A 26888-nucleotide genomic window follows, 5' to 3' on the forward strand; every position below is an offset into this window, starting at 1 on the left:
ACTTGACACATACATCCCATTGAAATAGTTTGCTTAGATTCCTGCTGCAGACCTCTCTTGTCCTGTGAGTGAAACCCCACCTTTTCACTCCTGGACCAGCACGACTCAGCTGTGGCTAGGCAACACCCTACTCCACTGCTCCGCTCTTCCCAGTTCGCTACTGTAGGCCCCGCCCTCAGGCTCTTCCCATCCCCGACCCCGCCCAGGTGACCCATTCTGCCTTACAATTGGAGAGTTCGGTCAGCTTCGAGTTTTGGTTGGCTGAAATAGCCATCAGTTAGGGATGAAAGCATTGATAACCCGTTCCAAGCTTCGAGGGGGCGGGCTCGAGTGCTGTGCGGGCGCGGCAGGGGCTTCGGATTCAGGTAAAGCTCAAGCTTGCCGGGATACCCAGGGGGTTCCTAGAGGGAAAACTGAGGACATAAAGTGTTCGGGAGGGGCGCAGTGCTTTCAGCCCCCTTCTTTGGGCTTTGTGCTCTGCGACGGGTTGGGCACTATGTCCTGTAAAGGTGACCATTGAGACACTGGGAGCCCTAGGTGGGTGAGATCCGATGGGGAGGGGAACACTAGATTGAACAGATGGCCGCCACATGGCCATCCAGGACCCAACTGCGGGAGCTTGAGCGCACCGTAGTCTCTCAGATGCCTATGGGACCCTTCCCCAGAGTAGGCTTGGGGACTTGGGATTAGCCTTTTCGGGATGGGCTTCTTGCAGGGTGGCGGAGGGGGCTGGTGATACGGAAACAGTGTTGGAGGGAGGGACGGATGGCCCCCCGGACCTACAGACAATAGTAGCGGATGGAACCGCCCAGCAGCTTTTCCTGTAGGAAACTGCGCTGTCTTTTCGAAGCTGACCTGGTTGTGTATGTTTGGAGAGGTGGGGTGTATGTGATGAAGTGAGGACCTCTTGTCCTACCATCATCTATCCCCCACTGTCTATCATGAGTCCGTCCCAACGTCAAGGAGGTGCTACCACCTAGAGCCTTAGGTCAATAAGACATATCCTCTTCTGGACGCTGGGTGCACACTGCGTTCCCTGTCTCCCATCCTTCAGGTTTCCTGAGAACAGCTCTGTGTCCTGAAATAGTCCCCGGGGCGGGTCTGGGGGCGTGTGGCTTCAGCTCTGACGGCCTAATGAGGGGGTCTCAGGCAATGGATCCGGATTTAGCTTTGGCAGCCAGGCAGTGTGGGAGAGATGAGGGCAGCTACACGCCCCACTCCAGGAGGCGTTGGTTTGTGAAGCAGTCTAGGTGTGGGCTCGCTTCACCACACTCTTTGTGCCCCCTTGAGGCAGGGACTGACAGCTGCTGGCTGGGAGGGTGAGCGATAAATGACCCAGGTTCCCTACCATTTTTGGGAAGGGAAAGGGAATCTTTCCAAAGTGCCTAGTTACCTGAGAGGTCAAAGGTAGGAGGACTGAAAGTCGAAGGTCTGCCTGGGAGCTACATAGTGAGTTCAAGGCTTGCCTTCAGCTACAGAGTGAGTTCAAAGCCTGCTTAGTAAAACGGTTTAAGGGTCAGTAAGATGGATTGGACAGGAAAAGTCTTTGATGCCATCTTGAGTTGGATCCCTGGGATCTATGTGGTGGAAGGAGAGAATTGATTCCACAGGGGTGCCCTCTCACCTCCACTCTCACCCCTGACATGCTTGCACCTACCCACCACCGATATAAAATACATAAAATGTCATTTTTTAAAAAGTGCTAGTTATTAGCTCAGTGGTAGAGAACTCACCTAGCATGTGAAACTCTAGGCTTCACCCTCAGCATGGAAGGAGAGATAAGGGGCCAGGAGGGAATGAAAAAAAAAAAAAAAGGCATTCTTTGGGTGTGGTGGTACATGTCTGAAACCCAGCATGTGGGAGGCTGAGGCAGGAAAATTTGGAATTGAAATAAATAAATATAGGCTTCCACATGTGGTGGTGGTGCATGTCTGAAATCCCAGCACTCCAGAAGCAGAGGCAGTTGAATCTCTGTTAGTTTGAAACCATCCTGATTTATATAGCGAATTTCAGGCTAGCTAGTGATACATAGTGAGACCCTATCTTAAATAAATACATAAAGTAAAATAATGACAAAGTAAACAGGGCAGAACCCAGGAGGGACAGACAGGACAAACTCTGAGTTCAAGGCCAGCCTTGCCTAGCTACAAAGGAAGACTTTGTTTCAAATGCAAATAAAACAGAACAAAAAAGTTCCCAAAGCCCTAGCAAACAAAACAAAACAAAACAACAACAACAAAAACAAAAACCAACCAACCAAACAAACAAAAACAAAAACACCAATTCCCCAAACAAACAAAGATAGACATAAACAAAATGGGTTGGCACAGGCTGGTGTCTAGGATCTGAGTTCAGTCCTCAGGACCCACATGGTAGAGAGCACTGACTCAACCTTCACATGAGTGCTGAGGCATGCACATGCCCACATATATACATGAAAAATAAGTGTAAAAGCAAAGAAACAAAGAACACAAAAATGCAGCCAAGCATACTGGCCAATACAGGAATCTGAGCAAAGCTGCACGGATTCAAAGCTGGCTTTTGCCAATGCATGTCTTTTGGCATATAGCTTAACTGCTCTCTATGTACTGTTTCTCCATCAGCACAGCGGGGAGGGGTGAGTGATCATATGAGGACCAACTGTAGAAAGTCTCAGGCTGGTAGCACAAACTACTTAGAGGTTGACCCATAGGTAAAGGGTAAAAAAAGAAATGAGGCTGTGGCTATGGCTGCATTATTAAGAGTGTTTGCTTAGCATTCATGAAACCTTGTGTTCCATCCCCACTATTGCATAAACCAGCTGTGGTAAAGCACTCCTGTCATGCCAGCACTCAGGAGGTGCAGGTAGTAGGGTCAAGTTCAGGGTCACCCTTAACTACATAGGGAGTTGGAGGCCAGCCTAGGCTTCCAAAGCAAAACAAAACTAGTGGGTTGAAGAGATGGCTCAGTGGTTAAGATTGAGTACTACTCTTGTAGTTTGATTCCTAGCAGCTATCTTGGTCAGCTCACACCTGTGACTCCAGCTCCAGGGCATCTACCGTCTTTGGCCTACATGGGCAATTATCCACACATAGACCAGATACAAAATTTAAAATGCCTTAAAAGAAAAAAAAAAAAAAAACCCAATTAAAAGCAAACAGCAACCTTATTGTTATTTACCACCCTAATAATCACTGCCCTATGTCTCAGTTTGGCCTTTGGGCCTGGCTGTTCCAGCTGGTCTGGGTCTTAGAAATGATCTGTAGCTGCTTTCTCTGTCACATAGTTTTGGATTTGGATATGACCAGGTCACTAGAGAGAGCAGACTGCACAGAATCATACTCCAGCTGTGCGAAAGGCAGTTCCAAACCCCTGAGCCCTGGTCCAGGTTTTTTCCAAAGCCCAGTTCTTCCCTGGTAATTTCCTGAAAACAAGCCGTGAGAGGGACTGGCTGTCCTCCACGGTGACCTGTTGCTCTGCTGGCTTGCCCCTTCCAGTCGGTGTGGGGACAGGAAACAGCTGCTTGTGGTGGGGAGGGAGATGTCAGCTTGGACAGGGGAAGAATGGGAAGAGTGGGGCTCAGAGAGCAGAAGGGAATCCTTCTAGCAGTGGAGAGGGTGATGTGATAGGTATGCTCATGAGTGCTGAATACCTAGTAATGTCTGACACTCAGATGGCCATCCAGAATGCAAGAAGCTAGAAACAGTGGCTTAGTTTTTAGTTGGTTAGAACAGAGGTTTGGTGAGCCAGAAGATGGGTTGTGTCTGCCAGGTGGAAATCTACATAGGCAAAGGCTTGACGAGGCACTACAAACAAGGGGTCCCTAGAAGGTGTACAGAGCCTAATCTGAAAGGTTTTCCACATAGGCAATGGACTTAATTGCTCTGTAAAATGTGAACAGTAATCTTTGTTGTAGAATCCTGTGGGGGCTAATTAGGGAGAGTATACAGTAGACAGTCAATTTGAACCACTTTCTGTTCCCTGAAGATTTTTCATGTGGGTTCCAAAGTCCCAACATTCTTCTTGTCCATTTTTGTATGCATATGGGTATGCATATATGGGTATGCTGGACATTGAAGATTGAGCCCAGGACCTTATGCATGCTAGGCCAGTGCAGTGCCTTGAAGCTACACCCCTGTCCCCATCCTATACTGCTTTTGGTTTTTGAGATATCTCTCTAAGTACCTCTGGTTCTCCTAGAACTCAGATATCCTCCTGCTTCTGCTTCTTTCCTGCTGGGATTAAAGTTCTGGATTTAATTTTAGCTATTCCATTAAATATTTGATCTCTTCTCATTCTATCTGCTCTTCCTCTTTCTGGAATAGTTTTCTAGTATACAGCTTAGGCTGACCTCAGCCTTACTTATGGCCCAGACTGATCTCATTGACTGTCTTCCTATTTTAGTCTTGTGAGTGGAAGGGTTATAGTGTGTACCATTATGCCTGGCTTGCCTTGTCTTTCCTTCTTTTATTCCTCTCTTCCTTAAAAAAATTATTCATGCATATCTGTTTGTCTGAATTTATGTATGTACTTCCCGTGTGTGCTCGGTGCTTGAGGAGGCGAGAAGAGTGCACTGGATCCACTGGAACTGGAGACACCATTGGAACCAAACTTGAATCCCCTGGAAGAGTGTAACGAACACTCAACTTTCCAGCACTTTCCTTCCTTTAAACCCTTTTTATTATATGTGTATGTATCTAGGTGAATGTATTGAATCATGAGTGTACAACTGTTCTTGGTGGCCAGAAGACTGTTGGAACTGGAATTACAGGAGGTTGTGAGTTGTCCAGTGTAGGTGCTGGGAACTGAACCTGGTCCTTTGCAAGAAGAGCAAGTGCTCTGAACTTCTGAGCCACTCTTCTGAGATCGGGTCTTATGTATCCCAGGCTGACTCAAACTGTGTGAAGCTGAGAATGATCTTGAACCCCTGATCCTCCTGCTTCTACTTCCTGAGTGATAAGCATATACCAGAGCTTCATGCATGCTGGACAAGTACTCTACCAAGTGAACTATATTTCCAGCCCAGGATTCTTTTTTTTTTTTTTTTTTTTTTTTTTTTTTTTTTTTTTTTGGTGCTGCTACAGATCAAATTCATGTCCTTGCGTATGCTAGGCAAGTGCTTTACCAATGAGCCAAATCCCCAGTTCCAGACCCTCACTATCTTAGCTTCCATTATGCCACCTGAAGAGTAATACTCCTTGAACTCTTCATGTATAGTTACAGCTTTGCCTTCTTAGGTGCTTGTGTTTCCATTTTAAAGTTTTACAAGCCAAGAACAGAGCTCTGTAGCTCAGTACTAGAGACGTTCCAGAGAGTCAGGTATTCATCAGTTGCAGCATTGAGCTATTTAGACTTATTCTTTCCATCAATCATTCCTTGAAGGGGCAAGAAACCTTGGTTAAAATTCCAATATGAAATTAAATCTTCTTACCATTTTTCTATGATAAATGCAAAAGAAATTGTTCCTGGGAGTTGAACCTAGTACCATTAAGCCACTGAACTATATCCTTAGCTCTGTTTTCACTTTTTGAGACAGGAGCCTAGGCAACTTTCCTACAAACCTCCTTTCCAGTTTTGTAACCTGCATGTTCATACTTTGTTCACTTCAGATTTCAGCCACATAGCGGTACACATTTGTTACCCCAGAGCTTGGGAGGTTGCGGCAGGATTATGATTTTGAGGCCAGTCTTAACCACATAGCAAGGCCTTGTCTCAAAGCAAAAGTGGTAGAGTACTTAAGCAGGATTTACAAAGCCTTGGGCTCCATCTGTGGCAAAGCAGTTCCAAGGCTCCTGAGGGAGGAGGAGAGCCTGATGGTGGGTGAGGTGGGTCTGTTTGCTCAAAGTTTCAATGGTGGCATAACTGATATCAGATTCAAAGCAAGGGGCAGGACTGGATTTGCACTCTTACTTTTCCAGGGAACATTTTTCAGGCTGTCTGGTGGCTACTCCAGGAAACATGGCTAAATTTGTCCTGAATCAGAACCTTCCTGGTGAGTGTACAAAATGAGGTAGATGTGCTTACACAAATCCACATTGGGTGCTTGTGTGCATATATGGACATAGCTCAGCAATTCCCTTTTATTAACTCGGTGGCCACATGGCCTCTTCCAAAAGCCTATTAGCCAGTGTCATGACTCTGTTTAAAACCCACTCATGACAGTCCCCATAAATAATGTCCCAACTTCCCATGGTTGCCTAGGAGACCTCTCCCCATGGTATGCCCTCTGCCCATCCTTTAGCTCTTCTCTCTCTCCCTTCTTTCACCATTCTGAAGACACCTGACTTCCATCTGTCGGTCACTATTCAGACTTTCCAGTGTCATCCGTGGGCTATTTTTCTCCTTGGAACCTTCTGCCCTTGCAGCTGCTTCCACCTTATTATGAATGGCTCAATTTGTTAAGTTCCTGAAACAGGAAATCTTTCCTGACATGAGAGCCAAAGTTGGCTCCTGCAATGGTTCTGTAATTCACCGTGTATTACTGCCTTAAAAGTCATTTGAAATGATTGTGTCTATGGCTCACAAGCAGGCCTGGATATTGCCTTCCTTAATATAGTGTCCCAAGTTTATGTGTTTGTCACATAGTGGGTGCTTAATAAACATGATAGCATTGCCTATCTTGCAGATACACCTACAAGCCTTAGGTGTGGTCATGAGCCCTGGCAGCGCTACAAGTGTATCACAGGGACAAAGGGGGCGGGGGACACATTTGTACCCTGTCTCTGGGAACTTCTTGGTTTGACCCCTCTTCCCTCTCCATGCCCCTGTTATACCACAGACCTGGGCGGCCCTCACCTGTACCCAGGCCTCACCGGGAGTGCCCGCAGCCCTAGTTCTCCCTACTCAGTAGAGACGCCCTATGGCTTCCACCTGGACCTGGACTTCCTCAAGTATGTGGAAGAACTGGAGCGTGGCCCTGTCTCCCGCCGAGCGCCAGTACCCCCGCCCACGCGCCGCCCACGCTTGTCCAGAACAGGCCTTGCTGGTGCGCGAAGCCCAGGCGCCTGGACCTCCAGCGAATCCCTGGCCAGTGACGACGGTGGAGCCTCGGGTGCACGCTCTCCTGGGGCGCCCCCGGAGCTCTTGCTACCTCCACTGTCTCCGCGCTCCTTCTGGCACAACCCGCGCGTCGAGCACACGCTCCTGGAGACCAGCCGACGACTGGAGGAGGCACAGGCCCGGGAACGCGCGCTCAGCCCTGCCCATGCAGTCACGCAGAGCTTGCTCGGGTCCGGCCGCAGCAGCCCCGCCCTCAACCCTGCCCTTGCTTCACCAGGCCCTGCCCAGCTGCAGCTAGTGAGGGAGCAGATGGCTGCGGCGCTGCGGCGCCTGCGCGAGCTCGAGAACCAGGCGCGCGCTCTGCCGGAGCTGCAGGAGCAGGTGCGCACGCTACGTGCGGAGAAGGCACGGCTACTGGCCGGGCGCGTGCAGCCGGAGCAAGAAGTAGAAATCGAGGTGCGCCCAGACAAGCTCGCCCAGCTTCGGCGACTCACCGAGCGTCTGGCCACCTCGGATCGAGGAGTCCGCTCTAGGGCGAGCCCCCGGGCTGACGATCCCGACGGGTTGGCTGCCAGGCGCAGCGAAAGAGCGCTGCAGGTCCTCGACCCAGCGTCTAGGACGCCCGATGGGGAACCCCAGACTCGGGAGGTGGGCACTGAAGTCGTGCCCGATACCCGAGAGGCAGATGCCCAGGCAGTACCCGAGACAGGGGAGGCTGGAGTGGAGGTGGTCCCTGAGACCGTTGAGGTGGACACGTGGGTGACCGAGGCGCTGCTGGGGCTGCCCGAAGCTGCAGAGCGGGAGCTGGAGCTGCTCCGCTCCAGCTTGGAGCATCAGCGAGGGGTGAGCGAACTCTTGCTGGGCCGATTGAGGGAGCTGGAGGAGGCCTTCGAGGCTACAGTGACTAGGCCTCAGTCTCGAGAGGTGGCCATCCAGACCACATTGGGTTGCACTGAGAAGATCACGCAGACCGACCTCCCAATGGAGAACCAGCCCAGACCCATGGTTGGAGATGAGGTGGCCCCTGCTGGTGAGTCTCCTCCACTTCTGGTTGAAAGAAACTTGGTTTTCAGATTCCTGAAGTCAAACTTAGTACCCTCATGTGATTCCCTGCCAGGCATCCTCAAATCCATCATGAAGAAGAAAGATGGTATTCCGGGTGCTCAATCCAGTCAGGGACCCAAGAGCCTGCAGTTCGTTGGGGTCCTTAACGGAGAGTGAGCGCTTTCTCCCCTTCCCCAAGATAGCCATGGGGGAGGAGGGACAGCAGACTATTAATCCCAGCTCTGACCCTCTGCTCTTAGGCCTCAATCTCCTCATCTTGAAAATGCCATTCACACCTCACAGTCCTCTTGAATGGGCCCACAGGGGAGGCTTAACAGGTGCTTCCCATCTTTTTCCCAGATATGAGAGCTCCTCCAGCGAGGATGACAGTGACAACGAAGATGGCAGTGCTCAACTCCCCAGGAGTAGCTCTTCCGGGTCAGATGATAGCAGTGGGGGATCTGATGCTGGAACTCCTGGCCCCACCAACAGCAAAGACGCCAAGGACTCCAACCTTGAGGCACACCCAGAGCTGAAGGCAGGAACAGAAGGGAGGTGAGTGTTCTCCAAGGTCTGGAGTGTATTGGATACCCTCTCCTGGTCATCATTGCCCAGGATCCTGAATCTAGACTGGCTTCTCTGGCAGGTGTGATCTGAACCCACGTTTAAGGGAGGCGTGCATTGCTCTGAATAGGCAGCTGATTCGGCCCCGTGGACTCAGCAGAGATGGCGTGAGTGTGTGGGATGCCTCTCCTCACTGACATTCTCTTAGGGAAGAACGCAGGGCTTCCTAGAGCAGGAGTACCAAGTTGGTCCTTTCTCACTAGAGACAGTCCTTGATCCTTACTTCTCCAAGAAGACTCCCTAGGACAGCTCTGACCTTTTCTTGACTGCCTACCTACTGCCCCAACTAAGGATCAGAGCCCCAGACCCACTCTGACGCTTCAAGAGCAAGTGGTGCTCACTGCAACACTCACTCCTATTTCACCATAATGTCTTATTTTCATGACCATGTGAATCTCACTGTACTCCATTTTTGAAGAGTCTCCACCTGGGTTCTTGACTCCCTACTTAGAAAGTGTTGGCCGGCTTTCCTTTTCAGGATAAACAGAGGGGTCTAACACGCACACCCCATCCCATCCCATCTTTTATCAACACTGATGCCTTGTTTGCTCCTGTCCTGCCAGAGTGCAGCACGCCTTGTGGCCCAGGAGTGGTTTCGAGTGTCCAGCCAAAAGCGTTCTGAGGCTGAGCCTGTAGCTGGGGTGCTTCGAGGGGTGAAGAGCCTGGGGCCTGAGCTGCTCGTTCATGTGGTAAACCTGTCTGATGGCAATGGAAACACAGCCCTGCATTACAGCGTGTCTCATGGCAATCTGGCCATTTCCAGCCTGCTACTGGATACAGGTTAGGGTATTGGGTTGTGGAGAAGAGCACCAGGATGGGTGAAGGCTGGGTTGTTGAGGGTCATAAAAATGCTGAGTGGCAGATGATTCCATTGGGCCTCTCTCAAGTATTGGTAGGTGGATCATTGGTCGTTTGGCCAGAAGTCAACATTAGGTGTTTTCCTTTATGACTCTCTCCTTTGTCTTCTGTAATAGAACTTCCCATTGAACCTGGAGCTGTTTGGCCAGCAAGTCCCACCTGTTTTCATCTCCTCAGTCTTGGGGTTGCAGACATGGTGCTCAGCTTTTATGTGGGCTCTGTGATTCAGGTCTGGTCCTCAGGCTGGCAGTTGGTGCGCTAACCCTCTGAGCACCGACTTTATAAGGCTTTGCTATGTAACCCATGCCTTGTCTCAAATTTGTGACCTTGCTACCTCTGCCTTCCAAATACTGAAATTACAGGGGTGCAAAGGCCTTCTGACCTAACTGTATCTTCAGTTGTCCGTTAGCTCCTCCACCATTCACAGTAACACCCAGTTTTGAGATCAGAGACCTCAATGTAACACCTCCCTTCCTGGGTATACTACATTCTTCAATATGTAGGCCTCACTTTTTTTGTTTTTTTAAAAGATGAGCCACCATGTGGGAATTGAATTCAGGACCTTTGGAAGAAGAGCCAATGTGCTTAACCTCTAAGTTATCTCTCCAGCCACCCACCCCCCTGCTTTGTTTTCTTCCCTTCTTTTCTCCTTGTCCTAGACTCTTTGTACACCAGGCTGCTTCTGCCTCTCTGAGTGCTGAGATTAAAGGCATGTGCCACTACACCCAGCAAACCTTCCCCCACGACCTAAGGTCTAAGTACCTCTAGCTGGCCTGGAGCTCTAGTGGTTTTAAAGGCATGTGTCTATGCCCGACTGCTTCCTGAGTTCTTGGACTCCACAGTCCCTAGGCAGGTTACTCACTGGTTAGGCTTCTAACTACTATCAAGCTGGAGTACTGCTTGTTCACCTTCCTCCTCTTATCCCCCCACTGAAGCAAATTCACTACCAGGATATTTGTATCTTTATGAAATATAGTTGGTATCAGCACAGTCCTAGCATGCTAACTCATAATTGTTTTGCCTTTGCAACAATGTAGAGAGGGGATAGTGAGCCACAGACTAACCACTAACTTCAATTCTTTGTTGTGCCCTTCAATTCTCTAGTTGCTCAGTTGCTAGTCTTCACATCATCATGGCACACAGTAGTTTTAATTTTTTTTGGAGACAGGATCTCACTGTGTAGCTCTGGCTGTTCTGGAGCATGCTGGCCTTGAACTCTGATCTACCTGCCTTTGCCTCCTAAGTGCTGGGATTAAAGGTGTGCACCACCTGGCCAAGTAAAAATAAGGAAAAACTGAAAAAGGCTGTGTAGGTCTGGATCTGTGTATTGCTATGTACTGCATCTCTGCAGGGCCTTACTGGCTGCCAGCACTCAGGTCTCCCTGACCTCTATTACTTACAAACCTCATACTCACGCACACAGACTCACCTGGCTGAGGGAGTGGGAGTGTAGTTACCTGGTGTTCTCAGTGCTGGGGAGGTGGAAGCAGCACTACAAGTCCATGCCCTGCCCTTCTCTGGTCAGCATGGGATGCGAGACCCAACACTGTCCTCTTGAACCAACCAGCATTTGAGGTTTGCATGAAGTTACTGACCTCTTTCTTTTTCCCAGGGGTCTGTGATGTCAATCACCAGAATAGAGCCGGCTATTCTGCACTCATGTTGGCTGCACTCACTTCTGTGGGGCAGGAGGAAGACATGGCCGTGGTCCAGAGACTTTTCAGCATGGGTGATGTCAATGCCAAGGCTAGCCAGGTGCAGAGACAATTCCAGTTCCAATGGGTGGTTAAGGTGGTATCACTTTCTACTTTGAAAACTTCAGGCCTCTTTTCCTTTTCCAGACTGGACAGACAGCTCTCATGCTGGCCATCAGCCATGGCCACCAGGATATGGTGGCTGCCTTGCTGGAATGTGGGGCTGATGTCAATGTACAGGATGCCGATGGGGCCACAGCATTGATGTGTGCCAGCGAGTATGGACACCTTGACACAGTTCAGTTGTTGCTGGCTCAGCCAGGCTGTGATCTAACCATCTTAGACAATGTAAGACACTAGGAGGGCCTGGAATAATGGTAGTGTGTGCCTCTGTAGCTCTGGGACCTAATGTCCTATTATCCCTCAGGAGGGTACCAGTGCCCTGGCCATTGCACTGGAGGCTGAACAAGAAGAGGTGGCTGCACTGCTCCATGCCCACCTGACATCCAACCACCATGCCTCCCAGGTAAGTGTGGTCCCCAAGAAACAATGAAAGGACCTATTTGATGCTTAACTAGCAAAACCGTTAGGCTAGGACCAGATACATCAAAGGCATACCCTAGCTACCTGGTCTGGGAAAATATTCCTTTGCTTTAGGGAAAAAGAGCTCAAAGCCTCAACTGATAATTGAAGGGTTGCCCCAGCCTGGGAGGACACACCCAGTGGGTAGACATTATAACTCATTTAACACTTGTCTTCAAGCCCCCACCTGGCTGAAACTTTGCAGCCTTCTGCCTACAGGATCCCTTTCTTTCTTCTAGGGCCAGCCACCTCCAGGGTCTTCTACAGCCACACCCAGTGAAGGGATGCAGTGAGGAATGAGGGGACGCAACCTCTGTGAGCTGCTCCGTACACACATCAGGATTGTTCCATTTCCTGTCTAATCACAGGACACCTTACACAGCGGTTCCTTCTAGCTTCAGTTAGGATGTTCAGGGAAGGGCCTGAGAAATGTTACTGCTTTCAACCTACTCACTTTGTAAAACATCATTCCTAATAAACCTATTCTATTACAGCTGTTCTTTGTGTGGGTGTCACTGACACAACTCCCACGTGTAACTCCATGCCTATCGAGGGCTGGAGAGATGGGTCAGAGGTTCCGAACACTGTCCTTCCAAAGGTCTTAAGTTCAATTCCCAGCAACCACATGGTGGCTCACAACCATCTATAGTGAGATCTGGTGCCCTCTTCTGGTGTGCTGTATAAATCTAAAAATAAAAGATGCCCATTGAAGGGCTTTCAGAGAGCACCAAGAGTGAATGATCACTACAAGCTTTTTATGAAGCAGACACTGCTCAGAGAAACCCAATCTAGGACTCCATGTTCAAGCCAGCATAGTCTAAAAAAGCAAAACCTAACCAGACAACCTAGACAAGAGTTAAAACAATATGCTTTATTTAACAGTTGCAGGTGATCCCATGAGTCAAGTGGTGGATATCCAGGACCCTGTAAATAGACTGGAGCATTAGATAGAGAACCTTCCTTTCCCTACCTCCCAGATCCCTCCCAATGGTTGCCGTGTACACACCAGCAAGATCAGCGCAACCTCCGAGCTTCTCTTTCTGACTCCAATAGGGTGAGCACATCGCCCTCTCTAACTGGGCCTTTGACGTTTCGGATGATAGAGCGGCTGGTGTCATCCATAAATTCCACACGCACCTACAGACCAATAGAAAAGTTAGGTAGTGCTACTTAGTAGTGTGGCAGAAGAGTGGTGAGATGGCTTGGCATAACCTGGACACATTTCCCAGCACCCACGCTGCTGGCTAACCACCTGTAATTCCAGTTCCAGGGGATCTGACCACTTCTGATTTCTGTACACTGTATGCAGTGGTGCAGGCATATAAAGCACACCCCCACCAAGCACTTGTAACAATGAAAGGGTTTACACCAGAGCCTAAGAAAACAGGCTGCACATCCACATTGCTGGAAGGCCCTGTTGAGGTCTGAGAGAAACCCAGCAAAGGAACAGGTGTCTTTTTTTCTTAAAGAAAGGTCTCATATCCCAGATTGGCCTCTGTGCTGAGATAGAAGGCATTAAGCCAGTCAGTAGCCAGAGCTGACCCTGAATTCCTGTGTTCCTTCTGAAATTACAAGGATGCTCCATTCCACCCCTGCTCTTTACCGATTTTATCTGTGCCTCCAACTACAGACTATTCCACACTGCCCCCGAACTGGGAATCCTTAGTCCCTTCTGTAATGGAAGATATGGGTATAAAACCAAGGTAGTCAAGGCATCTCTAGCCCAGGCTGTCCTTCCTCTCCTAGAGTACTGAGATGTAAGGCACACCCCACCATTCTTGGTTTATGTGGTGCAGGGAACCTAAGCCCTGAATGCTAGGCAAGCACTCCACCCACCGTGCCCCAGCTTCTGTCGGGACTGGAGCTCACATTCTGTACCCTAAGCATGCCTGGAACTCCCAGTGATCTTTCTTTGACGCTTGAAATTATTAGCATGGGTCACCACTGGAGTTTTAGCGTGAATGCAGTATTCAGTCTTTAGGTTTTTCATACCGTTGGCAAGTCTATTGACATAGCTCCAGCCAAATCCACCTTTTAAAAAAGGTATCCATGTTTGTTAAAGTCATTACCCTCCACTGAGGATAGAAGTCAGGATTAAAGGTCACCACATGCAGCTGTAAACTTAGTATATGGAAGGGTTCCGACCCCAGGAAGTCGTCGGAATATCGCTATCCGCTCACCTGCGTGCACTGTCCCTGCGAACCGGTTCTGCCCAGCACTTTGGTTACCTGCAGGGAAAAGGGGACAGTTAGACACGATAGGCCCAGCGTTCTTCTTTATCCAGGCTTCTAAACACTCGCAGTCTCCTCACCCTGGCCAGCTTGATAGGCTGCACGCGACTCGTGTCCATGATGGCGGCGATCTGGCGGAGAGGAGTCACGTGAGCAGGAAAAGAGTTTTATAGTATACTCTGACCACGCCCCACTCCCACTCTCGCGAGACTGCACGCACTACCCAGCAATCCTCGGGGCAGAGTCGTCACCAGCGTTCTTCGGAGGGGAGGAAACATGGCGTCTGCTACTCGCATTATCCAGAAGCTGCGGAATTGGGCGTCTGGGGTGCGTGTGCCGTTCCGTCCCGAGCCGGAAAGGATTTGGTTTTCCCGCTAATCTCCCGCTTCACAAGTCCTTAGTTCAGTGGGGAGTCTAGGATCCTTGAATTTATGACTCCTATTAGTCAGGGACTCAAGGTCCTAAATGTTTTGGCCGGCTTTCTGGGATTCCCTTGTCTCCATACCTTGGCTTTAGATTGCCTGGCTTTAGTTTCCACTTGCCCCACCCGCTCTCTTACCCCTTTCTCCCCGCATTACTGTTTCCACGTCCCACACAGTCCTGGAGTTTCCTCGTTCCCGTATCTCTGAATCTCGTGGCCCTAGCTTTCTCCTATTTTTGGAAGGTCGAGGATCAGTTTTTAGCTTTTGGAAGAAAACTAAAAGGGGAGCTGTAGATTTCGTCAGCCCCTGGGAGGTTGGAAATGTACAAGAGGAAAAGAGATAGCTCTCTATGCCTTTTAATTTAGAGTCCAAGAAAGGCGGTATGGTATAATCAGCACCGGAGCTCAGCAAACAACTGTTTGGGTGGGTGGATCTTCAGAGAAAGTGAGAATTTCCATAATGTAAAGGCAAGCATGTTCACTATCTTGACCAATATCCAAAGACGATAAAGAGAAAAGATAAAAGGGAGGCTCTTAAAGTTAGGTCTTGGAAGACCTAAGGCTCTCAAACTTAGCAGTAAAGTTCTGCAAGTCATATCCCCACCTTTCTTCTTCATGTATATTCATATCCTGGCTGGCTACCCCTGTTCACTAACCTGGGGTTCCCTACGGTCTGACTTCTTTTCTCCTCCCACAGCGAGACCTGCAGGCGAAGCTGCAGCTGCGCTACCAGGAGATTGCCAAGCGGTGAGCGGGCCCTGCTTGCTGCCAACCTCAGCCCCCTCATCCTGTCCTTTTTCCACCAAACCTAAATCCAAGGCTGGTCATGGTGATACAAGCTTTAATCTCAGCACTCAGAAAACAGGCAGGCTGATTTCTGTGAGTTCAAGGCCTATTTGATCAGCATGGTGAGTTCAGGCAAGTCAGGACTACATACCTGAAAAACAAAACATGAAAGAAAAAAAACCCTCCAAATTTGTTGTTCTCTTGAACTTTTGGAGCATTGAGCAGAGATCTTTCTTATCAGGCTATGGAAGCAGAAATTTACTTTTAACTTCATTGGACTGTATTGGAATAGATAGATTGCATTATTTGTTGGTGTTTTGGGTAGATTTGCAGTTTTCACTCTAACCCTACACTCTAAGTGTTATATTCTCAAGCTCCTGGTGGGGCCTGGGGGTGGGGAATGAGACCCACTGGTTAAGTCATTGCTCAAAGTCACTTAGGGGCCAGTCTTGATTTTTTTTTAATTAACATTTATATATTGATAAGTCTTTTTCATGTCCTCAGACTTTTGGATGCCAGTACAAAAAAGAAAGTTCTTGGTTTATGGGGCTGGTGGCTTTAGCACCCACAAGCCCTTACCTCACTTTGCTGGGTTCAGAATGAGCTCTTTGTGAAAACCCAGCAGAAGCCAAGGGGAGCATCTGAAACAGTACCCAATCTCCCCTCAAATTTGTCATTTATTGGCCTTACACGCATGTTTCTGCTTCTCCCTCTCAAGTGCTGGGAATCCAGGAGTGTACCTCCATCCCGGGTTTATGTGGCACTGGGACAGCTGAACTACATTTGAGGCAGGTCTTTATATGTTAGTTTGAGCTGGTCTCTAACTCTGATCTCCTGCCTCCTGCATGTTGAGTTGACTAGACACTATGATTGTTCAGAGGCAAGGTCTTCCATTGTAGTCCTGGTTGGCTTTGAACTCAATGATATCCTTTAGGGGAGATGGTTGAGTGGGGATGTACTGGGATTACAGGCAACAGCCAGCAGCTTCTTCAGGATAAAGGCGCCCTCTAGTGATTCATTTGGGTCTTGGCATTAGACAAATGGTTCTTTTCATTTTCCTCTGTACATATGATAAAAGCTATGGCTTAGCATATATGTTCTTGTGCAGACATAAAATTTCACATTGTCATTTTAGAATCTTAAAATTGTTTTTTTTTTCTTTTTAAAATTATAGCATCTATTTCGTGTGGTTTGTAGATTAAAGGAAAGCTTGTGGGAATAGTTCTATTTCCCCCACCATTCAGGTCCTAGAGATTGAATTTAGGTTGTCAGGCTTGATCGCAAGCACCTTTACTCACTGAGCCATCTGGCTGGCCATTTCTGTTTCTTTAAAAAAAAAAACAAAAAAACTTACTACTTTGTGTGTGGGTGTTGTGTGTGCTTTTGTAGCTGTGTATTACATGCATACAATCTCTTGGAGGCCAGAAGGTGTTAGATATTTTGGAACTGGAATTATAGATGGTTGTGAATCACCATATAGATGCTGGGAAATGAACCTGGGTCTTCTGCAAGGAGTGCTAACCATTGTGCTGTCTTTCCAGACCACCGTTGTTTTCTTTAAAAAACAGGGTATCGCTATGTAGCTCAGGCTGTCCTGAAACTGAACTCTGGACCTTTCCTGCTTTCTTGCTTCAGTCTTTTGAGTACTGGAACTACATGCACCCAAGAATCCAGCCATATTTCTCTCATTTTATTATATTTTTATTTTTATTTATTTATTTTTGATTTTTGAGACAGGGTTTCTGTGTGTAGACTCGGCTGTCATGGACTCACTTTATAGACCTGGCTGGCCTCGAACTCAGATAGATCTGCCTGTCTCTGCCTCCCTGAGTGCTGGGGCATATTTCTTAATTAAAAAAAAAAAAAATAGCTTTCAAAAATTTAAGGAGAACTTCAAATTGCCAGGTAAATATGCTATTTGACAATGTGGCCAAACAAACTAATCAAAACCAACTTTTTATTACTCACTCCCACCCAACTTGTCTCTGGGGAGTTCCTCTTTTGTTTGAAGTTCAGTGTTTCAAGGCTTTAGGCTTTAGGTTTTTTTTTTTTTTTTTTTTAAGATTTATTTATTATTTATACAGCATTCTGCCTGCACACCAGATCTCACTATAGATGGTTATGAGCCACCATATGGTTGCTGGGATTTGAACTCAGAACCTCTGGAAGAACAGCCAGTGCTCTTGACGTCTGAGCCATCTCTCCAGCCCAGGCTTTAGGTTTTTTGGTAAGCCCAGGATTTAACCCAAGGGCAGACTGAGCTTTGTTCCACATAACCCCTCCACTTCCCTCTACAGGGAATGTTGGCACACATGGCAGGAAGTTCAGAGATTTGGATAGGTTCCCAGGGCAAGGTGTTCTTTGAGCAGTAAGCCTTTATCCCAGCAGGGTTCTTCAAAGGGTTCCTGAGATAACAGGGAACTCACAAGTTCCATAACCTGGTCTTTGGGAATGGGGGTTGGGAGAAAGTCACTTCAGTCGGGTAATGTGGGGCGGTAGCTCAGTGCTATAATTGCTGGATAAGGGGTGGGCACAGCTTGGCACTCTGACCTGATTTCTTAAACCCCTTTAGGTAGAAGGAAGGCCACTGCTAAGCTTAGCTTTGTGTTGGGGATAGGAGCATGTCTAAGCCTCTCCTTTTCTTGGGCACTCCATACCTAACCATATTTGAGACTTAGGGCGATTGGGGCGGAACATGTTTCCTTAGCCTGTCTTGAAGACGATACACATAGATTGCTGTCTGATGCTTGCTTTCCCTTCTAGACCCAGGTATATAATGGGATAATGTATCAAGACATGTCGTTGGCCTGCAGCCTTCTTTGTAGCCCCAATCCCAGTCTTGTCAGTTTGTTTCAATGATAATGTTTTTATCCTCAGGACCCAGCCACCTCCTAATCTCCCTGTGGGCCCCAGTCATAAGCTGTCCAACAATTACTACTGTACTCGTGATGGTCGCCGGGAAGTTGTGCCTCCCTCAATCATCATGTCTTCACAAAAGGCCTTGGTGTCAGGCAAGACAGCTGAGAGGTGAGGACCTTCAATGTTCCTTGCCCAGAACTCTGCAGCATTCCCTTCTTATACTGGCTTTTCCTTTCTAGCAGATGAAAAGGTGCTTTCCACAATCCTGTTTTTATCAGTTGGATGTGGTGGGGCAGGCCTGTGATCCCAATACTCAGGAGGCTGGGGCAAGAGAATTAAGAGTTCACACCAGGGCTGAGAATATAGCTTCTTGCCTAGTAAGCAGTGCAACCTGAGTTTGATCCCCAGAACCCTGGCTTTAAAAAGAAAGAAAGTAAGAAAAAAATCCAGGCCTGGTAGTGGACTTGTAACCTCAGTGTTTGGGAGATGAAGATAGGCTGAGGCAGGAAGTTTGACGTTCTAGGCCAGCTTGGGTGATATAGTTAGGGGCATGTGTAAAATAAGTGGGGGCAGGTAACATGGCTTAGTGAGTAAGGCACTTGCTGACCTGAGATTGATCCATGTGGTGGAAGCAGTGCCTGCAGGTTGTGTTTTGACTTCTACACAAGTGCCATGGCATGCCCCCTGGCCCAATAAATTAATAAAAAAAAATGTTGATAATAAAAGAACCTCAAGGGAACCCAAGAGAAAAAACCTACTTGGTCCCTGTCCTCGGTGCCTTTTCTTAATTGGGGAATGACAGTAGTATTTCATGAGGTTCATAGGAAGCCATAATCTGAAATGAGTTTCTAAACTAGGTCCAGCAGACCAAGACAGAATAGGCATTTATGTGGAAGTCTGGAAGTCCGAGCCATGAGTGAAGCTTACTTGTTTGTTCAGTCTTCTGAGAAACCAGGTGAAAGATCATTGCCAGTTCCCTGGCAGACCAGTTTTTGCTGGCATGATAAAGAAGTCCCCTCTGGCATAGCCTTTATAAGGAAGGTAACATTGAACTGACAAGTCTTTTTGTGAGAATTCTTCTTCCTTCAGCTCTTTCCTGTCTATAAAGCCAACCTCCTCTGCTCTATTAGTCAGCTCTCATTCTGATTCATAGAATGAGGTGCAAGGTCTAGAGATACTATGGCATTTTAGAGAACTTGTTGATCTTTCCGAGGACATGGGTAGGGTTGCCAGTACCTCCATGGTGCCTTATAACTTTATTAACTGCAGTTCCAGGGGATCTGATGCCCTGTTCTGCATTCAAGTGGCACATGCATATATATGTAGGCAAATTACCTATACACATAGACATACCGGTACACATAGAAAAAAATTAAAATGAGTTGCTGAGGCCAGATGCAGTGGCATACACCTTGCATCCTAGCACTCAAAAGGCAGAGCTGGGGGATGGCTATAAGTTGGAGGCCAGCCTGGTCTACATAATGAGTTCCAGACCAGCCAGAGGTACCTGCCTCAAACAAATAAAAAACAAACAAACCAACTAAAAAGACTAGAGAGATGACTCAGTAGTTAAGATTGTGTAATGTTCTTGCAGAGGAACAGAGTTCTGTTCTCAGCACCTATGTTCATTGGCTTACAACCTGTAACTCCAGCTCCAGTGGATCCAGTGCCCTCTTCTGTATCTCATAAATACATGTACTCACACATGCACCACTGCCTCATCCTCCTCATGTTATCTGTCTACCTTGCCTGCCTACTCACCTACCCAGCCAGCCAGCCACCCACCTGTCCGTCCATCCATCCATTCATCCAAGACAGGACTTCTCTGTATTACAGCCTTGGCTGTCTTTTCAACTTGCTCTGCATGCAGGCTGGCCTCAAACTCACATAGATCCACCTATCTCTACCTCAAGAGTGTTGGGATTAAAGGTGAGTGCTACCATGCCTGGCTTTTACTATTTAAAAAAAAATGCTGAGGTGATGGCTTAGTTAGTGAAGTTCTTGCAGAACCTGATTTTTAACCCCAGAGACTATTGGGGGAAAAAGCTGAGCCTGCTAGTACACACTTGAAATTTCAGCCTTGTGGTGGTAGAGATAAGTGGATTCCTGGACCTGCTGACCAGCCTAGGAATGCTCCTGACTCAAGGAAAAGGTAGATGCTGCTTGAGGAATGACACTTGAGGTTTTCCTCTGACTTTCACATGATGTGCACAGACACACAGACATGCACAGACACAGACATGTGCACATGCGCACAGGAACAGATACAGACAGACATTGACATGGACACAGACACAGTTGTATACCTGCACACAGAAGCATGACCAATTCTGGAATCACAAAGCCAATTAAAGTTCAAGTAAGTATATTGTACTTAACCATAAATCTTCCTTAATGAGCTGATAAATAGAGTTCATGCCATACTTGATGCCTAATAACTCTTGCAAAACTACAGAGAATCGATGCCTGGAGAGGCCAACAGCCTAGGCCATACAGGCAATTCACAGTGAGGTCCTAGTATACTTTAGCCTCTTCTTTTTATTCAATTTTTTTTTCTTGTTACTGTTTGTGGTGGCTCACTCCTTTAATCTCAGTACTTGGGAGGGAGAGGCAGGCAGATCTCTTGAGTCCCAGAACAGCCAGGCCTATACAGAAGAACTCTGTCTCAAAAAACAAACAAAAATGAAATTATATTTAAAAACTATATATTTACTTTTATTTTATGCATATGGATATTTTCCCTGCATATAGGTCTTTGCACGTCATGCATGCCCGTCACCATCAGAGGCCAAAAGAGGGCATCTGGTCCCCTGAAATGAATGGAATTATAGATGTGAGCTGCTATGTGAGTGCTGCAACCTGAAGCTGGGTCTTCTGGAAGAGCAGCCCATGCTGAGCCTTCTCTCCAGTCCCAACAGTTATTTTTATTATTTTTTAGTAAATGTCTGTATGTAGGTCTGTGCATGTCAGTACATGTGCCCTCAGAGACCAGAGGCATTAGATCTCCCTGCAGAGTTGCAGGTTCTTTCGAGCCACTTGATGTGTGTGTTGAGAACTGAACTCAGGTGTTTTGTAAGGATGTAAGCTCAAGTATTGCTGAGCCATCTCTCCAGCCCTCAACCTTTTTTATATTAAAAAGTAAGTGTATTTGTGTGTGTGTGTGTGTGTGTGTGTGTGGAGAGAGAGGGGACAGTGACAGTGAATAGATGCACATGTAACAGTGTGTGTGGAGGTAGAGGAAAATTTTTGGTAATCGATTCTTTCCTTTCACCTTTTTGAGGTTTTGTTTGTTCCTCTTGCTGTGCGGTGTACTGAAGATAGTTGGCCTGTGAGCTGTCTCTGCCTCCCATCCATTCATAGGAATGTTGGGATCACAGATGCACACTACCATGTACAGCTTTTTATGTGGGTTCTGGGGTTCACATTTAGTTTGTCAGGCTTCCACAACAAGCACTTTACCCACTAAACCATCTCCCCAGCCAGCAGCCTATTCTTTATTTCATTTTTTGAGACAGAGTTGCATGTAGTCCAGGTTGGCTTCCTATTTACTATGTAGCTGAGAATTTGAACTCATAATCTCCCTGCCTGACAGGAATGTGCTACCACTCTTGGCTTATATGAAGCTGGGGGTGGAATCCAGGGCTTTGGCATGCTAGATAAACACTTTACTGAGTTTTATTTCTAGCCCTACCTTTTTATTTTAAATGTATTATTATTATTAGTTTTTTTTTTCTTTGGTAGCCCAGGCTAGCCTTGAATTTATTTTAATCCTCCTGCCTTTACTTCCCAAGTACTAGAATTACAGGTGTATGCCAGTGTGCCATAGCTTTTGTTTCGGTTTTGAGACAGGCTCACCATGTGGCTTTGCCTAGCCTTGGAACTTGTTAATGTAGACCAGGCTGGCCTTGAACTCTCAGAGAACCACTTGCCTCTCCTGAGTACTAGGATTAAAGGTATATGCCACGGTGCCTGGTTGCTCTAGCTTACTCAGCCTTCTTAAGCCTCTATTTCTCTATCTGTAAAACATTAGACTTGAATTGTGAAACCTGTGAGGCCTCTACGTGTTAGAAGTTAGGATAGAACGTGCTGATTGTCCCCGTCACCTTCTGCTTTTTTGGAATCTAGCACCAGAGTGAGTATGTCAAGCTACCTGACTCTTCCAGGGTCTTCACTGTGGCCCTGGGGATGTTTGCATTTTCTAGGGGGCAGCTTTGTTTTTGTTTTTGTTTTTTTTTTTTTTAAGGGATGGTAGGAGCCCTGTCCCTCTCCTGCCCCTGCCCCTCCACAGTGGTGTGTCCTTGCCTCCTTTCACTGTTTTTAAGCCTCTCGAGCACTATGCTGCAGTCAAGACAGTTTGGGGTCGGAAGGTACTTGCTTGAACTTGTTGGTTCAGTGTTCTTTGTGTTGTTTGTTTGTTTGAGGTTACACTGGCTTGGAACTTAATATGTAGACCAGGGTGGCCTTCTAATTTACAGAGCTCCACTACTTCTGCGATCAAAGGCATGCATATTAATCAGGAACAGAATTACAGAATGAATTTCTCCATAGAAAGGGGATTTATTAGAATGGCCGGCTATGGTTCAGCTAATCCAGCAGTGGCTTCCTATGAATGGATAGTCTAAGGATCCAGTAGTTTTCTCAGTCCATGAGGCTGGATGTCTCAGCTAGTCTTCAGTATAGGCCAGAATCTTGAAGACATAGGCTCCAATGCAGGATAGGAATGAACTTGCTAATGAGAGCAGAAGAGACCACTTCCTTCCATGTCTCTTATATAGGCTGCCCGTAGAAGGTGTGGTTCAGATTAAAGGTGGAGTATCCCATGTCAAAAGATCCGGATTAAAGGCTCATCTTCCCACCTCAAAGATTCAGATCAGAAGAAGTAGACCTTCCCACTTGAGATGATTTAATTAAGAAAAAGCCCTCACAGGTGTGCCCAGTCATTTGTGTTTTTGTTAATTCCAGATGTAGTCAAGTTGACAACCAAGAAATGCCATCAAAGGATGTGTCACTATGCCCAGTCTTGTCCTCATCTTTTTACCGTTATGTAGTAATGACACATATTACTATATTGCCTTGGCTGTCCTGGAACTCTTGGGATCAGGGAGGGGATCTTGTTGCTTTCTTTAGACTCTTTAGACACCTGGAACTATAGGTACATGCCACTGAGCACATTCCGCCCCTGATTTTTTACATAAGGTTTCTTTGTATAGCCCAGTCTGACCTTAAACTTAAAATTCTGCATTAGCCTTTCAAGTGCTAAGATTGTTTATTTACATTTTATACTCTGCTCTACCAGCTTAAGGGCTGGCCTTAAGTACTGTGCCTTTGTGTACCTTACATGGAGTGTTTGGTAATCACTATCTGAGGAAGAACAGTGGACACCCATCACCTGGTGAATGAACATGAGGACATGACTGCTCCTAGGTATGGTTGAGGAAAAGGTCTTTATTGTAGGTAGGAGGGAGACTTTTAGCCAGAGGCATCTGGAAAGGTCCAGACAGAACATAGTTAGAATAGACTGGAGCATGAGATGAGAGAGAGGAGGGACCAGGAGAAGGAGAAGAACCAAAAGAACTAAGAGAGTGGAGCCAAAAGAGAGCGTGGTCAAGATGGCTGGGTTATATAGAAAAGAAGCTGGGAAGGGAAGGGGAGGAGAGGGGAGGGGGAGGGGGAAAGAGGGAAGGGAAGGGAAGGGAAGGGAAGGGAAGGGAAGGGAAGGGAAACGAAGGCACCTCAGCCATTTGCCCCAGGTTTTTTGGGTCCTTAGCACCCTGCATCCTACTCTGGAGTATGTCCACACTGGACTGTGAGTCCATAGAAAGGGAGGACTCCAGGTGTTCAAGGCTAGGTTGTAGGCCTGGGAGTCAGGGCAGGCTGACTGAAGCTTTTCATGGGCTCTGTCAGCTCCCAGTAGGTATCAGATGACCCTCTGAGGGAATTCATTTGGGAGGGATAGGGATTTCTGAGATACCTGTCTTATGTTCTCCATATCCAGAAAGCTTGGTGTTTGACCCATGGTGGGCACATCCACCTTTACAAACTAGGGGAATTTGGGTTAGAAAGGCAGCAGTTAAGGTACTTCCCCACTACTAATATGGAGTCAGTATGTGGGTAGTGAGAGACCTTGGAATGTTCGGTCCTATATTGGATGTTTTCATCAAACCCATACCCTTAGGGCTCATGGCATTATGCAGGAAAGGCTGAGATGGGCATGGAGGACAGCAGAGAAACCGTGTGTTACAGACAAAGCAGGACTCATATATGTGACCTCACAGAGACTGTGGCAACATGCACAGGGCCTGCATGTTCAAGCCAGATGGGATCCCAGCACTCGGGGGGAACTGGACAGGAGGCCCCATTTTAACTCCGAACTTGTCTGTGATTGAAAACTAATTGCAAAGGAAAAATCAGTTTTCTTCAGTGGAGACTTACTGTTTATACATACAATCTACACTTAAGGGCAGTGCCCATGCACGACAATACATGACCAACACAAAACAAACTTAGTGATATATTTGGAGATGTTTTGTCTCATAGTGCTTTCTTGTGATTTTTTTGCTTGCAGGTCTTTTGCTTATATATGTTATGGTTTCCAAGTTTGTGTTTTTATGGGTTTTGTGTGTGCTTGTGTGTGTGTGTGTGTGTTTGTGTCTACATGTGTTTTTCTTTGTTTCTTTTTGATGTGGTAGTTTATTTGTCAGTTTGTTTTATAAATGAAAGAAGGTATGAAGTTGGATGGGTTGGGGAAGTGGGGAGGATCTGGGAGGAAATGAGAAGGGAGACTGATCAGAATATATTATATGGAAAATTTATTTTCAGTAACAATTAAAAACAAACAACATATAAGCAAAAAGATCCTTCTCCACTGTTCTTTGCAGACCTGGCTCTAACCGGACTTTGTCTTTTTCTTGCAGCTCTGCTGTGGCAGTCACTGAGAAGATGGCAGTGACACCTGCTCCTCCCATAAAGAGGTGGGAGCTGTCTAAGGACCAGCCATACCTGTGACCCTGCCCTAGGCTACCTTGCCATGTCCCCATGGCCATGTGACTGCTTTTCCTCCTTGGATTTCTGCTGGGGCGAGCATAACCTAATTTATAAAAAATACATCAAATGCCACATTACTTCCATTCTGTCTCGTCTTAGTATTTATTGATTTTATTTGCTCTGTTGTTAGAGTATGTGTGGGGCATGTGAATACATGCTGCAAGCATATGTGGAGGTAAGAGGACAACTTTGGGGATTGGTTTTCTCCTTCCACCTTATTGAGGAAGAGTCTTTTGTTTTTTGACATCCTGTGTATTCCAGGCTAGCTGACCCAAGAGTTTCTGGGTGATGCTGCCATCTGTGTCACCCAGTCTGCTGTAGGAGTGCTGGGATTACAGATTTGAGCCACTGCATGTCCTTTTTTTCGTTCTGAGGATGGAACTCAGGACTCAGCCTTCCACTACTTGTGAGCCATCTTGCCAGGCCGTTCCCCAACCTCCTACTGGGTTTCTCTGTGTAACAGAACCCTGTCTATCGTGGACTTGCTTTGTAGACCAGGCTGTTCTCAAACTCACGGAGATCTGTCTGCCTCTGCCTCCTCTGAGTGCTGGGATTTAAAGGCATGTGCTACCATGCTCAACTCCCTTTTTTTTTTTTTTTAGATTTATTTATTATGTATACAATGTTCTGTATGCCCAGAAGAGGGCACCAGATCTCACTATAGATGGTTGTGAGCTACCATGTGGTTGCTGGGAATTGAACTTGGGACCTTTGGAAGAACAGTCGGTGCTCTTAACCTCTGAGCCATCTTTCCAGCCTGTTGGTTTGTTTTTTTAAAAATAGGGTCTTGGTGAGTATGCCTGTAATCTCTTCATTTAATAAGCTAGTTGGTGAACATCATTGTTGTCTCACGGAATGATCCTATAGCTCTTGAGTAGGTGTGTGGATTCTGAAGGGAGAACTGTGGAAAACATGAATAAAGTACTAAATTGAGTGTGGTGGTACATGACTAAACCCAGTACTTAGAAGGCTGAGGCAGGAGGCTTGCCAGGTTGAGGCCTGCTTGGGTTATAGATTAAGAACCTATCCCAGACTAACAAATAGAAAGCTGCTACCACAAGAAAGGTGTAATAAAGAGTGTTAAGACTGGAGCCCTCTGTAAGCTGAGAGCAAGGGAAGAAAGGTCACAGCCTTGACCAGAAGGTGTCCATGTCCTAGTAAGTGTTACAGATGGCTTTACTAAGGAGTTTGGGTTCTTGTTGGGGCAAAAGGACAAGCTAGATTCAGAGAGAAGGTCAGAAGGGAGAGGAACGGTGGTCAGGGTGTACAGAGGCCAGAGTACGAGGGGCTTCAGGCAACATGTGGCACTGAAAGTTTCTGTGTAGCTTTATGACTGCTAAAACTGTTAGAAAGTTTTATGGGAAAGAGGTCTGGGCCTGCCTTTGTTCGTTCGTTCGTTCGTTCGTTCGTTCGTTCGTTCGTTCCTTCCTTCCTTCCTTCCTTCCTTCCTTCCTTCCTTCCTTCCTTCCCTTTTTTATTTTTTTTTGTTTCGAGACAAGGTGACAAGGTTTCTCTTGTGTATCCGTGACTAGATCAGGTTGGCTCCAAACTTAGAGATCCACCTACCTTTGTGGGGGCAGGGTCTCCTGTAGCCCAAGCTAGTCTTAAGTTCTTTATATTTGAGGATGACCGTGGAACACAGGGCTTGGTGCATGCCAGGCAAGCACTGTAGCAACTGAGCTCTCTCCAGTCCTTTTTGAGGTAGGTCCCCACTCTAGCTTAGGCTAACATGGAACTTATTAAATAGGCCAGGCTAACCCTGAGGTT

General features: G+C 47.1%; 3 protein-coding genes across 5 annotated transcripts; 2 read left to right on the forward strand and 1 right to left on the reverse strand.

The window, feature by feature from the left end:
* Positions 1 to 306: 306 nt before the first annotated feature.
* Kank3 (KN motif and ankyrin repeat domains 3) lies at positions 307 to 12273 on the forward strand. The gene is made up of 11 exons (XM_021652879.2): positions 307 to 365; positions 5898 to 5971; positions 6758 to 8008; positions 8096 to 8195; positions 8383 to 8577; positions 8669 to 8753; positions 9210 to 9426; positions 11117 to 11259; positions 11346 to 11546; positions 11626 to 11724; positions 12020 to 12273. The coding sequence occupies exons 2-11, from the start codon at positions 5938 to 5940 to the stop codon at positions 12071 to 12073; spliced, it is 2379 nt and encodes a 792-aa protein (XP_021508554.1). The 5' UTR covers positions 307 to 365; positions 5898 to 5937; the 3' UTR covers positions 12074 to 12273.
* Positions 12274 to 12636: 363 nt separating this feature from the next.
* On the reverse strand, positions 12637 to 14237 carry Rps28 (ribosomal protein S28). Of its 2 annotated transcripts, none has more exons than XM_060370938.1 (4): positions 14092 to 14237; positions 13961 to 14008; positions 12787 to 12917; positions 12637 to 12715 (listed from the first exon to the last, which is right to left on the reverse strand). In XM_060370938.1, the coding sequence occupies exons 1-3, from the start codon at positions 14128 to 14130 to the stop codon at positions 12795 to 12797; spliced, it is 210 nt and encodes a 69-aa protein (XP_060226921.1). In that variant the 5' UTR covers positions 14131 to 14237; the 3' UTR covers positions 12637 to 12715; positions 12787 to 12794. The 2 variants fall into 2 exon arrangements, with proteins under 2 accessions (XP_060226921.1, XP_021508560.1); XM_021652885.2 differs by having other exon boundaries at positions 12637 to 12704; positions 14092 to 14234.
* On the forward strand, positions 14226 to 25204 carry Ndufa7 (NADH:ubiquinone oxidoreductase subunit A7). 2 transcript variants are annotated; one of them, XM_021652886.2, is made up of 5 exons: positions 14226 to 14338; positions 15130 to 15179; positions 18096 to 18245; positions 18935 to 19118; positions 24992 to 25204. In XM_021652886.2, the coding sequence occupies exons 1-5, from the start codon at positions 14288 to 14290 to the stop codon at positions 25010 to 25012; spliced, it is 456 nt and encodes a 151-aa protein (XP_021508561.1). In that variant the 5' UTR covers positions 14226 to 14287; the 3' UTR covers positions 25013 to 25204. The 2 variants fall into 2 exon arrangements, with proteins under 2 accessions (XP_021508561.1, XP_021508562.1); XM_021652887.2 differs by lacking the exon at positions 18935 to 19118 and having other exon boundaries at positions 14230 to 14338.
* The last annotated feature ends 1684 nt before the right edge of the window (positions 25205 to 26888 follow it).

This window comes from Meriones unguiculatus, chromosome 17, assembly GCF_030254825.1.
Source record: "Meriones unguiculatus strain TT.TT164.6M chromosome 17, Bangor_MerUng_6.1, whole genome shotgun sequence".
NCBI lineage: Eukaryota > Metazoa > Chordata > Mammalia > Rodentia > Muridae > Meriones > Meriones unguiculatus.

Bases quoted from the DNA above. Each gene is read 5' to 3' on its own strand.
- Kank3 (XM_021652879.2), top strand. From the start codon at position 5,938: ATGGCTAAATTTGTCCTGAATCAGAACCTTCCTG. The intron at 5,972-6,757 runs GTGAGTGTACAA...GTTATACCACAG, and splicing joins CCTGAATCAGAACCTTCCTG to ACCTGGGCGGCCCTCACCTG. The intron at 8,009-8,095 runs GTGAGTCTCCTC...ATTCCCTGCCAG, and splicing joins AGATGAGGTGGCCCCTGCTG to GCATCCTCAAATCCATCATG.
- Rps28 (XM_060370938.1), bottom strand. From the start codon at position 14,130: ATGGACACGAGTCGCGTGCAGCCTATCAAGCTGGCCAGG. The intron at 14,009-14,091 runs GTGAGGAGACTG...TTTTCCCTGCAG, and splicing joins AGCCTATCAAGCTGGCCAGG to GTAACCAAAGTGCTGGGCAG. The intron at 12,918-13,960 runs GTGAGCGGATAG...ATTGGTCTGTAG, and splicing joins CGCAGGGACAGTGCACGCAG to GTGCGTGTGGAATTTATGGA.
- Ndufa7 (XM_021652886.2), top strand. From the start codon at position 14,288: ATGGCGTCTGCTACTCGCATTATCCAGAAGCTGCGGAATTGGGCGTCT. The intron at 15,180-18,095 runs GTGAGCGGGCCC...TTTTATCCTCAG, and splicing joins TACCAGGAGATTGCCAAGCG to GACCCAGCCACCTCCTAATC. The intron at 18,246-18,934 runs GTGAGGACCTTC...TTTCTAAACTAG, and splicing joins TCAGGCAAGACAGCTGAGAG to GTCCAGCAGACCAAGACAGA.